Below are 17,981 nucleotides of genomic sequence, written 5' to 3'. Positions count from 1 at the left end.
ATAATGTATTAAAAATCTTTTCAATCTCTTAGAATAAATTTTGCGCTTGTTTTTGTCGTTAGTAGATATGCCATGATCAAATGCTTAGCTGGCAAGGCAATGATTTTTCTGTTTGCCAATTACAGCGATTATTGAGCCATGGTTAGCTCAGGTGATAGAAAGCTCGTAGCTCAATGATTTGATTCAGGTTCAAAAAATCCTCGCGTTGGCTGGTCGAAACGAGTTCTGCTCCCGGCTCGCACCGACCACAGTACGGACGTAAAATATTCTCAGTGGTTGCGAATTATGGGTAAGAATCCCTTGCTTTCGTGGTTTTCCTCTCCATGTAATGGAAATGCGGGTAAGTTCAACCAGAAAGTCCTCCACAAAAAATCCTCCACGAAGGTAAAATTTCTCCCAATATTTAATCCATGAGTTCCCTGGTCTTCGGAATAGGATCAAACTTACAAGGCTGCGGAGTTGAACATTAGTAGTCGTGAATCCATAATTGGGTCGGCTGTTCAACGACTGTTATAAAATAAAATAAAATAGTCCATATAAAAAAAGTCACAGTTAGGTGAAAATGAAAAGCTTTTATAATTTAATTTTATATTTGAAAAAACACTCCATTGTCTTGGCTCATAAAAATTTAAAAAAGATTAAAATTATTCGTCGATTTTAATGGTTTCCATTGGGGTGAAGAAATCTGACTGAATTGACTATTTTTATAACTTTTAAAATATACCAGGAGGCTCCACCCTCTGCTTTCTCCCCTCTTCGACCCCCCAGTAGTATTTTCCACAAAAACATTTTTGTTTTCAAAATATATAACTATTGTAGCTTTGTGTAAGATAATTTTGTTAATGCATTAATCGTAATACATTAATAATCGTTATACGTAATGTTACTTGCAGAAGCATAATACCACCAACATGTAATCGTCGTGTATATAATTTATTCATTTGTATTGGTAGTTAAAATCATTTCTAGTTAGATTTTTAATTCATTTTTCGATTTATGAATTTAAGTTTTTACTATAACTTAAAACATAAAATCTTCCAGAAAATCGAAAAGATTTGGTAGCTACGCATGTGGTCCAACATCATACGCACGAAAGTCGGTTCTTAAGCCCAGCTTATAACTCTTGGTAGATGATATATAACATCTGTTCTCAAGTGGTACCCTAGGTTTCGGCAGAGGAGTTAAATGGGTTCCGAGAGTTATGACATTTGTTTTAACCAGTAACCTTTTGAAACCTTTAGTAGTCCATTGATTCAATCAGTAATCCATTATTATTTTCATTATTCGGTTGCCTTTATGAAATAATTTAAAGTAAAATGGCATTGAGGAAAAAAAGCCTTCAACTCTGTAGCTTTGTAATTTCGAATCCGATCCAGAAGACAAGGAAATTTCTAGATCAAGTATTGTGAGAAATTAGTCTTCACGGAGGGCTTTTTTAAATGGAACTAACCCGCATTTGCGTTAGATGGAGACGAAAACCTCCCACGGTTAGTCTGACGGCAAGGGGACTCTAACCCATGATCCGTCCACCACTGAGGATACTTTACATTAGCACTGTGGTCGGTGCGAGCCGGGTGTGGAATTCGTATCAACCAGCCATCGCTGCAATGCGAATCCGGGTCACCAGGCAACCGCTCTATCTCCTGCGCCATCATTGCTATATTATTCTTACTAATAAGTGTTTGTGTAAAATTGTAAGTGTAAAAAAAAGTGTAAGTGTCATGAAGTCATTTTTTCGTAAATACGTTCGCAATTGTCTTTATTTACTTTATCACTATGTAGTTGGGATTCCAACGATAGAATGTTAATTATTTAGGGTTCCATTAACAAAAAAAGAAAATTGGAAACCGCTGATCTATATAATTTAAAATAGCTTTGTGTCTAGTTTAAGGTACTTAAACTGTTACCTCTCACCTAGATAAAGAGCTTCGGAAAATTTCTTTCTCTTCACAAATATAATATGCAAAGCTATTCCTTGAACATCGAAGGTTATGAAAACATCGTTTTCCTAAAAAACGAATTAGTTCTTTAATGTGCCATCTAAACAAGATATGTAGCAATCCAATCCACTTATTAAGCTTATTACTGCTTAAAAGGCCACGCATCTTCAGTTGTTTGATGTCTCAATTGAATGGTCAAACGGAAAGTATATACAAGATAATAAGGCCAAATCATTCGCGCGCTGGACATTAACCGATGCGTGTTAAACCGTTTGCACACTCTATTTACCATTTTCACTCAGGTTACGGTTTCTTACACATTTTTTCTCTTTTCCTCTTCCAACTCTCGTTTATCCGATGGCTCGTCTTTGAAGTCACTTTGACGGGCATGGTAATTAACGGATTGTGTCCAGCCCGAAAGTGTGACGCCTACAATGTGCGGCATGGGCAGAAGCGCTTGCCGAAATCATCCACCGGGAAAAACAATTTGCACCTCAGGTACAGTGTGCTTTTTAATTAAAGTCAATCTAGCTTCTAATTTTTTTCTTCTTCTTTTGTTCTGGACCTTAAGCAGCTTCAATGCTGGAACTAGATTATTTGATATCCGTAATAGGAAAAAAGCAGTATTTTTTCAATGGAAATATTTCCTGTTTTGAGCATGTTTCAAGGAAATTAAGTTTTTTTTTTTCCATCTGTAATTAGTTTGTATCTCATTAATCTGTGAATATTTTATTGCGTGTGCAGACATTGTTTCATGTTACTCAGTTTTTAGGAAATTTGGTATTTTTTTTCTTCAGTCATCTGTAATTACTTTATCTTATTGATCTAAATATAGTAACTAGAACCCCGATTTTAAGTTTTCCGTCGAACTAGCGTTAAAAAACGCACGAAGCGGAATAACGTAAAAAAGGGGTAAAGAAAATCTAAGTATATTTTTTTAATAATTGGCACTTTTTCGAGAACTGCTAGAAAATATGTGTAATATTTAAAAGTTCTTTTGCTTTTAGATACAATTAAAATCATATTCCTTTCCATGCTTATCATTGTTTGCAAATTTGCTTTATGGTTTGCATTCAAAAAGAATTCAGAGTTTTCATGCTTTCAAACTCTTGATCAGTTGTGGGTACATCATCCGATATTTTTTGCTTATCTTCAGCACTTTCAACGTAAGCAGGCATTAAAGAAGATTTTTCATATTTCATAGCCGTCGTTGAACAGCCAACGCAATTTTTGGGTTTACGACTACTAATGTTCAACTCCATAGCCTTGTTATTTTGAACCCAATCCAGAAGACAAGGGAACTCCTAGATCAAGTATAGAGAGAAATTTTGCTTTCGTGGGGGACTTTTTGGTGGAACTAACCCGCATTTACGTTACATGGAAAGGAAAGACCGCGAGAACCTCCCACGGCTAACCTGACGGCAAGGGGACTCTAACCCATGTTCCGTCTACCACTGAGGATATTTCACGTCAGCACTGTGCTCGGTGCGAGCCGAGTGCGGAATTCGTATCAACCAACTATTGCTGGGATTCGAACCCGGTTCACCTCATTGAAAGGCGAACGCTCTATCCCTTTAACCACCACGGCTTTTAAACCACTATGTCTTCCTCGGCTTTTCTAACTTCCTATTAGCATAAAAAAATAGATAAAACAAAAAGAACATTGAAGGTAAATTTTTTTACTTGGAATAGCTGTTTTCTGCTCCATCACACTTTCCCTAAACATAGAAAGTTAATCCTATTAAATCATGCGGCGTCATTAGCAGTAAAGGGTAACACAGTTTTACGCAAAAGCTATTTGTGGTGTTACATTAGGCGCAATTGCAGGCAAAAATATTTTCTAACAAAAAACATTTTTTAGGAGGGAACAACACTTTCTATTAATTTTGCATATAACTTAATTGAGGCATTATTATGGCATCAATTATCGCATTGCAAATGTAAAGTTATTATCTGTTTCTTGCTATATAAAATTAGATGTATAATTGCAAACAAATATTTGTTGGATTTTTTTCTTTAATTAAAGTACTATACGTTGTATGGACTAAAAGAATAATGTTATAAACTCATTAACATCGAATATGCTTTAAAAACCTGTTTAACCATAAGTTTTAAGAAATTCAGAACTTCGTGGTATAAAATTTTTAAAAAGTTAACGGCCTTTATAGTATTTATAATCAGCTTAATTCATTGTCAATATAGAGCTTGTTTCTAAGTCCCAAATGATTTTCTTATTTCTTTCGGCCACCTTCTCAATCGTTTGCCTATTTATTTTATTTTTTTAGCCCCTGTATTTTATTTTTTTAACCTTTTTTATTCTATTTATTTATCTTTTTATTTTATTTTTATATTTTTTTTCGTTAAAAAAAGAAGAAAAAAAACTGTGACATACACACGTTAACTCAAAATCTACCCCACTTCTTCACGAGCTTAACGTCTTCGGGTGCATACGGGATAACAAAGTATTCCTTCCAAATTTTTTTTGTGGGTTTTTTTTGTTTTGTTTTTGTTCTTGCCTTTTCCCTTTTATTCTCGCTACAGACTTATTTTATGCCGCTGTTAAATTTTACTAACATTACTTAAGTTCGGCTGAGGTTCTACATTTGACATTATCCTATCTAAATGTATCGCTAACTGACGGTGTATTAACTTTCTTGTTAGCGGCCATTTTAGTAAGGATAGACACTTGTTTTATAATTGGAGCTTTAAGCTCAAGGGCAAGAGTAGAAATTGTGTTCGTATAAATTGATCTTTAGTAGTGTATATCCTTAAAAATTGGTAACTTGCAGAAGTATCTAAAGCAAAAGCGTTCAATATATTGATAAAATTTTTGGTGCAATTTTATCACTTAAATAGTAAAAAAAATATTTCTATTTGAGTGGTTTTATGAAGGGATTGTCTACATAAAAATATTTTTAGATTTATCCTCGTTGTTCAGAGTTTTTAATTAAAATAAAAATTTCTGAAATAGGTTAGAAATTAATTTCAATTAACTTTTTGGGCAGCTTTATGACATATTCTAATTATTTAGTCTAGCGGATTTGTTTTATGCTCAACGTGAAGAAATCACTATAAAAATATTTTACAACTAGTAGGCTGCGCTCCCTGCTCGCTAACGCTCCCCCAAGCTCGCCTCGCTCGCTACTAACTTAGGTGCATTGCAAATGCACAAAATTCTAAGAATTCAAACCAATCAACTTTTTTTTTTAAAAATTACATCTTTTTAGTGAATACTAAGTCATTAAAATAAATTTGAATTCAAATAAATAATATGTAATTCGTTAAATCTATTAGAAATGTGCTATAGTATAATTCGTAATATAAATCAAAAATCGTCAAATAAGAGACTTTACTTTTCAATTCATGATTACAAAGAAAAGTTAACATTTTCCAAGTATTTGTATGTTATAATTTCAAGAATAGGCTTGTTTTTAGATATTTGTATAGCATATAAATTCATAAAAAGCATTAAAAAATAACCAAAATTAGTGGTCCTTTACTGGGCAATTTTGTGCTCCTTCACTGGTAAGAGCTGTTCCTTCACTTGGGCTTCTTACTACTTGTTATTTGAACCTTTAAAACAATATTATGTAAGTTCTCTACAATTTTTTTACATAATTTGCAATTAGCAACAAATATGTTGACACGGTCATTTAACTAAAATCACGAATTTTGAAATTAATATGACTTTTTAAAAGACAAGCGAAGCTTAAGTGTTCCTTCACTGGTTAGTTTACCCTATATTAGATATGCAAAAAATGCTAAAAATTAAAATTTATCATTATTTTATGCAATAATTAAAAATAACTAATTTTGAGTTTAATTATTTCTAAACTACATATATTTCTAAGTACGTATCAAATTTTTTGCCATTATTTAATTTTCGTGTCTCAAGGGAATTAAAAGATGGGGAGAAATAACCACCTTGGGAGTGAAAGGGCATCAAAATAATCTTTTGTTGATATTTCGGTAGTTTCTATGTATCTTTTTTTTCTATTGCGATATTTTAACTGGATATAGCATTACGCTACTTGTGTCACCAGGATCTAGTTCTACTTGCTCTCTGAGCAATCATAATTGTTCGAAGGTTATTTAAATTAATTATGATTTTACTGTCTTGAACCTTCCTTAAATCTTACTATTTTGTATACAGTCCTTAAAGATGACACAATTCCTCCTTTTTTTTCTTCTCTGATAACTGAAACAGTATTTCTGGATCATGTTCTCAGCTGGAACTTCTCAACATGTAAGGCAGGTGCAAACGATCTTTTGTCACAAAGAGAAACGTTCAGTTTATTGGAGAGAAAGTTTGCAGATGGTCAGCCAACAGTCATAATTTACGCCAATATTTGAAAGGAAGTGAATGGGTATGTGAGAACTTAAAGCACACCGACAGTATTATTTTGTCCTATATTCAAAAGAACAACACAAACACGTTTCTTAATTTGGACTGTTCGAAGTCTCCCTGCCGAAGTTTTGTTTACAGTTTCTAACTTTAGAAGGCCTTTAGGATAATCGAAACTGGCAATAAACTCCGTTGGAATGGAATGCACGTCACGTGACTTATTTTTCTACTGTAAAGAGAAAAAATGGAATTTATAGCACTAACGTAACAGACGTTTATGCACCGGCGTTTATGCAATATTATTTGCATTATTCAGGGGTGTGTTTAGAAGAAATTTGAGTTTATGTACGGATCATTTGCAATTTTGTCCCAAAAACGGATCACAATATATTTTATCTTAACATTTTTTTAGATAGTAATTTTATGTTGTAGAAATTAAGAAAATGTGACTACTTGTACAAGGGATTAGTAATAAAACACATTTCACTTGTACGCTTACATGTCTGTATTAGAATTTTAAAAAAATTTCAAGTGAATTTAAATAAAAAAAATTACAATACAGGTTAAATATGGTGTTCACAATTATGACGAACTATGCTATTTTATGACCAAAACAGCATACCTTCGTTTTATCTTTTGTTGCTTCCAGGGACCATTGATGATTTATTTTATGGTCCTTCCGAGGCAAATTTTACTGGTTCGAACCCTACGGAACAACCTTTAATTTCGAGTCCTGTGCTGTTGCATTTTTTTAGATTTTTTTTTCAACATTTAAATCTATTCCTCACAACAGGGGGTCATATATGAATTGTAATTGTGTCAACAAAATATCATTTAATAATTGTATATAATCTTTTCCAGAAAACATGAAAACTCTCATTCCGATGTGCCTATCTTTGTCCGCTGTGGATTCGGCTGGTTGACATTCATCGCAGAAGTCCTTTTGGCTGGTTCTTTAGGACTTATACTCTTCTGGGTCTTCAACTACCATGGCGGTGTTGCATGGTCTGGGGATGGCAGCAAGCAAATGAACCTTCACTACGTCCTCATGATAGCTGGCTTTACTTTCATGAATGGACACGGTGAGTATCGAAAATTCCATTCATCCACATTGTGTTGTTAGTCTAATGAGATGTTTTATTGTCTTTAACATGTTTAAGTCTCCAAAGAGATTTATTTAATGTGACGGACTGTAATATTTCAATGGAGCTATATGTTTTACTATGTTGTTATGCTTACTATGCTATATGTTGGAGCTATATGTTTGTAATATATGTTTTTGTTACGCTCTTAAAATGTATAGCTAATGCTATACAGTATTATTGCATATACAGTACATGCAGTATTCTATCCTTTTTTATGCACAAAATGAATAGATATTACCATACATGACAATTGTATTTTTTTTCTCACCAACTGACCCCACATCGTTTAAAGAACGAATTCTGTTACCACGAATCGACGTCGAGTAAGCAATCATTTCTTGATGAAGTTATTATAAAAGAGTTATGCCTAAGTTATGTATGCGTCTGTTACAGATTGATTTTTTTAAAGTATTTTAGTGATTAAGTTTCGAATACATTTTAAAGTTAAGTCGTTTATTTATCTCACTTTAACTGGCATAGAATTGCGAATTTTTCACCTGGTAAAAAAAAATGTTTTTATGTGAATTTAAATATCTTTTTATTGTTTTAACACTTTCATAAATTTAATTACATATATTTGTTCTCGTATTATATCATTTTAAACTCCTTGCCAAAAATTAAAACAAAGTATAACCATTAGAGGTCGCTAATTAAAATTTAAGTTTGGAGGGGGAGAAAGCAAAGAATCTAGCAAATCATGATTGAGGAAGGATCAGACCAGACTGATAAATGTTTCTAATACTTTTTTAGCTGTTTTCTTCGGTAATCAAGCAGGTTTCGATGTTTTGACCGGGATTTTAAAATTATATTTTAATGGCGATCATTACGGTTACACCCTGTATATAATCTCAAGCTTGCACGATATTGAAACAAAATATTTGTGAATATTGGAGTTCGTATTAGTATTCTAAGATCATCCAAATTAAATCCAAATTCATCTCTTATAAGGCTAATAAAAATGCAATTGTGTCTTATAGTTAGCTAGAGTAGTAACAATTATTTTATTATTCGAAAATCGAGCTAACTTTTTAAAGTGTTTGTTTTTTTAATATTAAATATTACATTTCACATTCAGTTTTTAAAATTAATCAAGCCAACGAAAACTTTAACTAAAGCGTTTAATCATTTCACTTCTATACAAATTATAAACTGTTTGTTATAAATTATAATCTATGTTACATATGTTAGTTATATATGTATATTATAAATAACTCTGTTACAAATTATAAGCTGTTGTTACATCTGTTTTCAAAAATCACAAAATGTTAAACATATTTATAATTCAGAATGATAAAACAATTAATTTTCAAATTTAAACGGACTTTTAAAGTAAATATTTCAAGGATTTGATACAAATTACAAGGATACAAACAAATACAAGGATTTGAATATTTCTGGTACGAAAATTGAAATTATTTAAATGTTTTTTTTAAACTTTGTAAACGGATGTCTTAAAGTATCTGAAATTGCGTTGAATTGTGTTGCGATTGTTAGATTATGAATCGACTGTGTTAAAAAGTCGATTGCTTGTGGGCTTGAACTAGATTTCTACTTTTTCGTATTCTTTTCTTTACCTATCATTCAATTGAATTTGATTTTAGCCTTGACTGGCTTGAAATAAGACTTTATTAGTGGATGTTTAGATTCAAATTTCACTATTACTGTTTCGGAAATGGAGCAGAAAATGGAATTTGACATTTTTTTTTTTTTAGTTCCTTATTTAGTTTGCTTTTTTAATAATCTATTCAATAATTATTCTTTAATGAACAAGCAAAAATTAGGCAGAAATGAGACAATAGGTTTTCTAAATAAATTTGATTTTCATCAATGCAAATGTTGCAATCAATATTGAAGGTTAATAAAAATTTCTTGTGAAGCCTTGGGCACATTTTTTTAAGAAGAAAAAATGAATCGTCATTTCTTATTATACACACGAAAATATTTTAAATGAGAAATATTTAGTCATTTTTTTTAAACTTAATTATGAAGTTTCTAGTATATGCTTTAACCCTTTGATGCAAAATTTCAATTAAATATATTTTCATACTTTTTTTCATTGTTTTGTATTACTTTAGGTCAGAATCGGTGAAAAATATTATATTTAGCATTTTAATAATTTATGGCTATGAAATACAGCATGAAATACCGGTGTCCTTTTTTTTTTATTAAAGATTAAATATTCCAAGCACGGCTCACTTCCAAATAATAATTTTTCAAATTTGAACTTATTAGCAATTATTTAGGTCTAAGCAAAACTGAAACATCTTTGAAATTTCTTTAATTTACAAAATCAATTGAATTTTTGAATAAGAATGAAAAATAATTCAAACTACTTTTTTTGGTTTTTATATTTTAGTATAAATATAACTCCGATAATCTTAACAGATAAACAAATAAGGATTTTGAGTACATCTTCTAATGAATAGATTTATGCATATATAAATAAAATCGCGTAGTTTTTATATTTTAAATCTCGGTTCTATTTATTTAGTCAAAAACTGGAGAATAGTTGGTTTAAAGGAAGAAAAAGAAGTTGTCTAACTGTAGAAAAGTTAACTGTCGGTAAAACGTTCTTTTAATACAATATGAATTTCTTACTCAAAACATTATACATTATAAACATTATGCTTTATAAATAGTTCCTACACTATGTAAATAAATTAAAATATAGTTAATATTTAAAATGAAGAAAACTGTAGCTCGCCCGTAAGCATTTTATTTTGGACATAACTAAAAATGCGTATTTGAGAAAATGGTCATCGTTCAAAAAGCATGTTTGAAAATATAAACATGGCTAACAGTGTGTAGTTGTGAAAATGGACAAAGCTAAAAATGCGGTGACTGCTCAAAATGCACCTTTTTAGTTTCAAAAAATAATCCTAAATTTTTACAACCAGAACAATATAATTTGGAATTTTTTTTTTATACGCGAAGGATTAGTTTTACCTAGCTAAGTCCAGTAATTCGAAATCAGGGTGGTTAAATCTAATACAAATTTAATTTCTCAGGTGATCTACAAAATCATTATCAGATTATTTACAAAATTAGAGTAAGTGAAAATCTTTTTTTTTCCAACAGCATTTTTTCGAACCTCGAAAAATCACTACCTAAAATGTCAAATAGCTTCTGGATCTGAAAACTTTTATGCCGTCACAATACGATGAGTTTCATTATAAATTTGCTCACGTAAAAAATGCATAAGTCAATTTCCCACGGGTCTCCCAAAACTATGAGGATAAAACTAAGACGAAAGTGAAACATAAAGTTGATATTTAAATGAATTTTTGACCATCATTACATACTATATTTTTGGAGATAATATGCGAATTCGTGTATATCAATGGAATATCATTAATATTCCATTGATATACTAATGCATAATGTATACTAATGTATATCATTGATATACATTGGTTTAACATTGATATACATTAGTATTACTAATGTATATCATTGATATACATTGGTTTAACATTGATATACATTAGTATTCCATTGATATATATTAGTATTCCCATGGAATATGATAGTAATAAATTCATAGTACCTTGGGAACCGTGTGAAAAAACGGTAGTATACCTATAAAATCAGTTTAAATTTTTTTTATTGTTTTAAAATGTTTTAAATACCTTATGCATTACGAAATTAGTACGATTCATTAGTTAATTCTCTTTTTCAAAAAAATAGTACGCAGAGAAGTTTTAAATACAGAATGAATTTTCTTAAATGCTCATAATGAGTTATGTCAATTTTAATTAAATACGCATTTTAAACTATGAACATTTCTTTTTAAACGCGCATTTTGATCTATGTCCAAAATTAAAAGCTACACTTTTTTAATTTTCCGAAATGAATTTTGTAAGTTTAATGTTAGTGAATATGTAAAATATTATGATACTTTTAGTTTATAAGGGTAGCCTAAGTCTAAAATTTTAAAAAAAAAAAAGGTGGTGGTATATGTTTTTTGAGGTTTTCGTAAATTTTATAGGCTTAAATTTCACGTCAATTTTAGGAATTCAGTTATTCAGTTTGCAAATATTTTTGATCGATAGTAATTAGTTGAAACATTTTATTTCCCCTATCTTTTTGTACCAGCTTTTAAATTTTTCTGGAATCTATCCTGCATGCATTCTTGACATTCTAGCAATCATCGAACTAATAAATACAATGAATTACTTCATTTAAAATGCATTCTTCACATTGTTTACTCGTGTAATGTTATCATGTGTTCACGATTATTATCATTAATAATTTTATTTCTTTTCATCATCATACGCAATTTACCAATTAAATGAAGAAATTAAATGGTATTTTTAAAAGCGATTTCGGCTATCCTCAATATCATAAAGTTCTTCGTGTTTTTTTTATGATTTCTGCTTTTTCATTTACTAAAACAGTAAATTGTATTAAATTGAACTTATCGATCCAATCCAAGGAATGGTTTGAAATGTTGTATTTTGTGCCATTGTTTTCTAAGACATAGCATTTCTTTTATGTAGCCATGCTTGTGTATCGTTGTTTTCCCTGCTGCAAGAAGATCTACGGGAAGATAGTGCACGCTATCCTCTTCGTGATGTCCATAGCCTGCATTTGCATTGGAATGTACGCTGCCATCGATGCACACAATGATGGACTCAGACCTGTACACTTCTACAGCATGCACTCTTGGATTGGATTAGTTGCCTGTGGTCTTTTCGGATTACAGGTCAGTCTATGTGTTATTACTATAATTTTAAGTACTAATTAAAAGAACATGTTCTTGCATCTAAAATAAAACTATGTAAGGAAATAGTAGATTAATTTTTCTCTCTTTTTTTGAATTTGTTTGGTTGGTTGGTTGGTTGGTTGGTGTCTTATCCTCTATTGAATCATATTTCATGGTGTGCTTGAATAGTTTTTGTTATTTCTATGGCATTAAAAGAATACAAATCCTCTTCTGTGGGGTAGTTTAAGAGGTGAAGGCCTGCAGCGACTGCAGGGCAGTTAAAAACATGATATGGTGTCAGCTCCACATTAAGACAGTTGCCACAGTTTTGATATTTTCTAGTCCCATCTGTAGAAATTTTCATATTTTTATGATGTTTTGTTCTTAGTCTGATGAGAGTAGTGGCTGTCTTCCTATCGATGTCAAGATTAGGTATTTGATCGTGGGCTTTGATTTTTAAAGGGGTGAATAGTCTTTTTTTTATTTGAATTTGTTTAAAAGTACACTATACCGCGTGTGAAATTTGTCATCCGAAATTCTATTTCATCTTAATTGATAACACAACACTAGAGAGCAAATGTTCGGTTGCTGTGGGGAGAGTTATTATCGACCATGTCAACCTTCATCTATGAAAAGGTACCCCATCAGAGAATCGGGTTAACATGTGTTATATAGTAGGCAAGGGTGGCGAACCTTTATACACCAACGTGCCATTTTCTCTAAAAAATTGCTTAATGGGGTCATAGACGTGCCGTTAAATAATTTTGACTTCGTGATTATTGGGAAAATAATAATATTAAATACTATCAACTCAAAACTCTTTACTTACATTGAAAAAAAATACATTTTGCAATATCTCAGTTATACGCGTAATTCAACTTAAAGTAACATCAATGTGACTTTTGTTGTTGCAGATTAGATGACCAATAACTTATATTAGGTTCTAAGATGTTAGTTTAAACAGGACCGTTGATTTTTTTGCTAGTTATTTAATGTTAGCTCTTTTTTTACGGTTATTAATTGTTTTTTAGTATTAATTTTTAGTATTAATTTTTATTAGTAAATGTTTAATATTTTGTTTCTTTTTTGTAAATTTTAATTTAATTGTTTCATAGCGTAATAACATTTGTGTAATAACAATTGTGATCGGTGGAGTGCCCAAAATATTGTGTCGCGCGCCATCCCTGCACTTGGGAATTGAAATTGTATTTTTGTAGTGGTAGATACACTACAGTTGCATTTCTACAAATGCTTGATTTTGCCTGTTTCGGGTGTATGGAGTTCAAATCTGATAATAGTTTTGCACCTAAAGTTTTAGATTTTTTTCCATGGCATTTTTTGTTGAAATGTACAAGTTAAAAACGCTATAATATAAGAGTGGATCGCGTAAATGTTGCAACAAACTTCTAAAGGAGTTAGAGCGCACCGTCGGGATTACAATTGCACAGGAACTCGCCCTAGGAGCTTGTCGCAACATTTATGTGACACCTGTTATATATAACGCTTTTAAACTTTTACATTTCTACTAAAAATAGACTAAAGTTGTCATCTAAATATTTAAAAAAAAGCTGTGGATTGGAGAGAGAAATCGGTTGTAGATTTGAAAGCAGCCATGAGAATATATCCACGATCAGTTAAAAACATCTCAAGTAACAGAAGAAAAAAATTTATCAGTGTAATTTAAAATTTTACATGTAAAAAAAAAAATAAAGTAAATCCAGAATAAGTTATGAAGTTTCAAATGCTTTTATTTATTTATTTTTTCTCAATATCAAAATGAAAACAAATTATGGTTGAATTGCTTCTTCACTGCGTGATTCTGTCTCAATTAGTTGTTTGCCTTTTTATATTTTGAAGAAAAAATAAATAAACTTTATAGTTTAATCTGGGTTTACTTGAACTTTCTTCTTTTTTAAACTTCAAATTTTAAATTACTAATGAACCAAAAACAGAATTTATCATGAAGCATTTCTGCCATGCTATAGTGTCCTCTTAACAGAGAACGACCCCTTGTATGTAAATGCAGCAATTTTGTAACTATTTTCCGTATTTAAATTCATCAAACACTCTTTGCTCACTGTTACGGTGAAGTAAAAATCCAACTGTTCGATTATGAGTTTTTTATTTATTGTTTTCGCTCAATTTTGCATTGTAAAACTACATTCTTTAAAACGATGTAAAAAATTTTAAACCTTACAAATCAACATATTTGTGACTATTATTATATAAAATAATAAAAAATAATAAATATTTAATGAAAGTTATATTTTGCATGGAATTATCTTTGGATAAAGAAATTTTATAACTGTGAGCGAAAATTTTTTAATTCGCTTAAAAAATTCTTGATGTATGGCGAAATACGCAGAAAAGTAAAAGTAATAATTAATTAGTCCAAACTTTAAGCCACTCTCCTGATCCAACTATTGGGACCATATTTCCAAAGTTACGGCTACATCCTATATCTTAGGAAACAGAAATTCAAATTTGTTGAAAAAAAGTTATGTTTATTCAAAGAAATTACTTTTTTGTGCCTAATTTTTTAACTTTAAATATCGTCTACACTAATTAATCAGCATATCTTAAGGTCACCCCTCGCACTATTAACATTGAATCCTAGAATGTGAAGATCGATCATTAGATCAAAAGTTATTCAAAATAATCCGTTTTTTATTTCATTTTATTTCTTTTTTTTTTATCGTTCAACATATAAGCGATTAAAATTTTTACTTTTCACATTCTAAAATTTCCTCAACGAAAGCAAGTTTGTCAAATAATATACAAAATATTTTTCAATTCTACAAATGAGCGAGTAAAATTTTCGTTTTGATGCATTGTAAAAAATTTTTCAATTCACCAAATGAGCGAGTAAAATTTTCGGTTTGATGCATTGTAAAAAATTTTCATAAAATATTTCTCTCTTTATTCCTTATTTATTAAATTGTATAAAAAAAAAATTTACGAGTTATTCTAAATTTTCCCTTTTTCCCATAGTTTTTTTTTTTTTTTTTATTTCCAATGCAGCAGGTGATACGGACATTATCCTAACGCCGTACAGAGATCAAAATGAAACAAAAATACAAATACAGAAGGAGATGAAGTATACAAAATACAAAAACAAAAGCAAAACATCAACACAAAAATTAATTCAAGAACTTAAATTGAACAAAAGTTCTCTGGCCTCCCAGTATCGGGAGTAGATGCAGTTCTTTGTGAGAACTGAACAGTTGAAAAGATGTCCAGCATTCATCGTCGCACCACTGCGGCAGAGGAGGCAGGCAGGATTATCCACTATTTTAAGACGGAAAAGATGGTCGTATAAGCAATCGTGCTTGGTAGCAAGACGAAAGGCAGCTACAGCACTGCTTCTTGGGCAATCGGGGAGATTAAAGATGTCATTTCCCCACGATTTTTCTTTTGTTCGTTCTTTTAGCAATGATATATGTGTTGTCTTAATTGCATGATTAATCATTAATGAAGTGGACTTATAGCTAACCAAGTTATTCTTTTTTCCATAGTTTGTCTTTGGATTCTTCACTTTCCTTGTCCTCATCTGCTGTGATAAAGCCACTGCCAAATTCCGCCAGACAATGTTACCCACTCACGTGACTTTTGGAATCGTAATCTTCACCGTAGCAGCTGCTGCTTCACTCACTGGTCTCACTCAATCTGCCAGATACAGGCTGAGGTATAATTTACATATTTTTTTACACAGATTATCGTCAATGTATGAACCTCAGGCATTCTGTAGAATATTCAGTCGATTATATAGAATGAATGGCGTTTTAGACAAAGAATGAAAAATAAGAGTAGCTAGCTATATATTTTGCTAAGTCATTGTATAGAATGTTGCATCGATGGTATTTATTGTATAGTCATAGTATTCACTGTATAGAACAACAGTCATTGTTTGGTCATGGTAAAGAAGGCAAATTATAAAATATGAGATTTATTACGTGCGTTGCCTAGACAATGCATAGATTGATTGTGGGATTCTCCTTAGCCATTCTATAGAACGCTAGATAATGCGTTAAATATTAGTAAAATATTTGGTATTAGTAATTTAACCCTTTCGCGAAGACTGTCACAAATACGTGTCAGCATAAAAACCGTATCAATCAGAGTAAAAAGATAAAACTGGTAACCAAAGTAGTTCTTTAGCAGTTTTTTTGTGGGCGTGGTTATGATAGTTTGCTTTATTTAATTTACCATTACTTAGTTCGAATTGAAAATTGTATAGTTACACTTTTAACACGTATGGATTGGATGTGGTAGATTTAAAGTGAAAATAAAAATATATCTGTCAAATTAGTTATGCCCAATCTTAAGCTACCGCTTTTTATTTTTTACCATCCGGATACTGATTCCTTACTAATACATTTATGACTCGCACGTCCCGAAAGGGTTAATACTTTAGAACGCCAGTTTTTTTACATGTATATTAGAAATATGAAAAGTTTATTATAAACGTGCAGCTCTTTCAAGATTAATTTTCTTGCAAATAAAGTTAGACATATTTTTAAATGAAGGCTATCTTTATCAAATACCCTTTATGTTCTGCAAAGGCGTGTATATGACAGAAAATTTTAAATAAAAATAGGTTTGCCGCTCTAACAAACTTAAATCTATTTGTAAATTTCCGTTAAAACTGGGAATTTCAGTCATTTAAAAAAATAGTTAATATGTAAAGTACTGCTAAAGAGACAACAGATATTTTATTTATTATAATTAATTACCTTTCATTTGCCTCTGAACTGATACCTATTGAAATTATTATTATAAGTGTATGCGTTTTAACCTTCAATCTACGATGTAGTTTTGCCGTTTTGTTTTAACATGCATATCATGAATACAAAATATTAAAATGACATTTTATGACACTACCTCTCACCAATGGCGCCGGCAGAATAATATAAAAGGGGGTGCAACCCTCTAACAAACTACCCTCCCCTCCCCCTCATCCCAAAATTAAAATATTCTGCTATTACATTTTGTTTTGTTATTACATATACTTTCATCTGTTCATTTTTTCAAGATACATTTCTTCATTGTTAGCAAGATATTTAAAAAAAAGTATGAATTTCTTGTACTTGCAAATTTTGCCCAGAGACGATTGCGCTGGCATAGCTACTGACTTTGAAACACAAATAACTACAAACAGTAGTTTCGTATACTAACGTGTTTGTGCACGCTTAACATTATTTATTGTGTTGATGAATTTTTACAGTTGCGAGAAGTCAGCTTGTGCTATACACCTTTGTTAAACTGAATAACTAATAGAAAATATAATATTATTTACATTTTATTAAAGGAAATTTAAAAATATAGCTTAGATATCTGCCAAGTTTGTGAATGCTCAGAGTGCGTAAGAAAAGAATCAAAGATGACTCAGAATTCATTGAAAAAGTTAAAAACAGATTTGGACAGCAAACAAGACGATTACAATTCTTGTTCGATTAAACAATTTTTTAATTTTTATGTATCAATAATTACTTAATTATTTGTTTTTCCATATAAATATGTTTAAAAAAACAATTTTGTAACAAAATTTTTCTGTATCTCTTTAATTGTTTTAAAAAAAAAGCCAGGGGGGTGCAAGTGCACCCCCTTGCACCCCGCTGCCGGCGCCCTTGCCTCTCACTCTCTAGAAATAAGAATAAAATTAAATATAAACTTATCCTAGACCCGCCTCAACAGGGGAATAATGAAGCCTAAAAATGCCTGTCCTATTCTATTAGTACAAGAAAACTAATAGATTGTGATGAACAAAGGAGGCCATTAAATGAAGCAACCTTAAGAGTGATCTTGGGTTGCATTGGTGTAAATTTCTAGATAAAAATATATAACTA

The 17,981-nt window shown here is 30.9% G+C and overlaps 1 protein-coding gene across 3 annotated transcripts in view; it reads left to right on the top strand.

Moving 5' to 3' along the window:
- nemy (cytochrome b561 family member no extended memory) overlaps positions 1-17,981 on the top strand; it is an 87,910-nt gene that overhangs the window by 67,004 nt on the left and 2,925 nt on the right. For all 3 annotated transcript variants that reach the window (XR_015429187.1, XM_016069786.4, XM_016069787.4), the window contains exons 2-4: positions 7,147-7,367; positions 11,930-12,135; positions 15,651-15,820. Coding sequence is in view for 2 of the 3 variants with exons in the window: in XM_016069786.4 (XP_015925272.1) it covers positions 7,147-7,367; positions 11,930-12,135; positions 15,651-15,820 (597 nt within the window). In the remaining variant the exon portion in view is untranslated. The remainder of the gene's footprint in view (positions 1-7,146; positions 7,368-11,929; positions 12,136-15,650; positions 15,821-17,981) is intronic.

Source organism: Parasteatoda tepidariorum, chromosome 9, assembly GCF_982258835.1.
Source record: "Parasteatoda tepidariorum strain Cologne lab strain chromosome 9, Ptep-v5.0, whole genome shotgun sequence".
In the NCBI taxonomy this organism is placed as follows: domain Eukaryota; kingdom Metazoa; phylum Arthropoda; class Arachnida; order Araneae; family Theridiidae; genus Parasteatoda; species Parasteatoda tepidariorum.
Note: the sequence above shows the minus strand (reverse complement) of the source record. Positions and strands in the feature narration are given on the sequence as shown.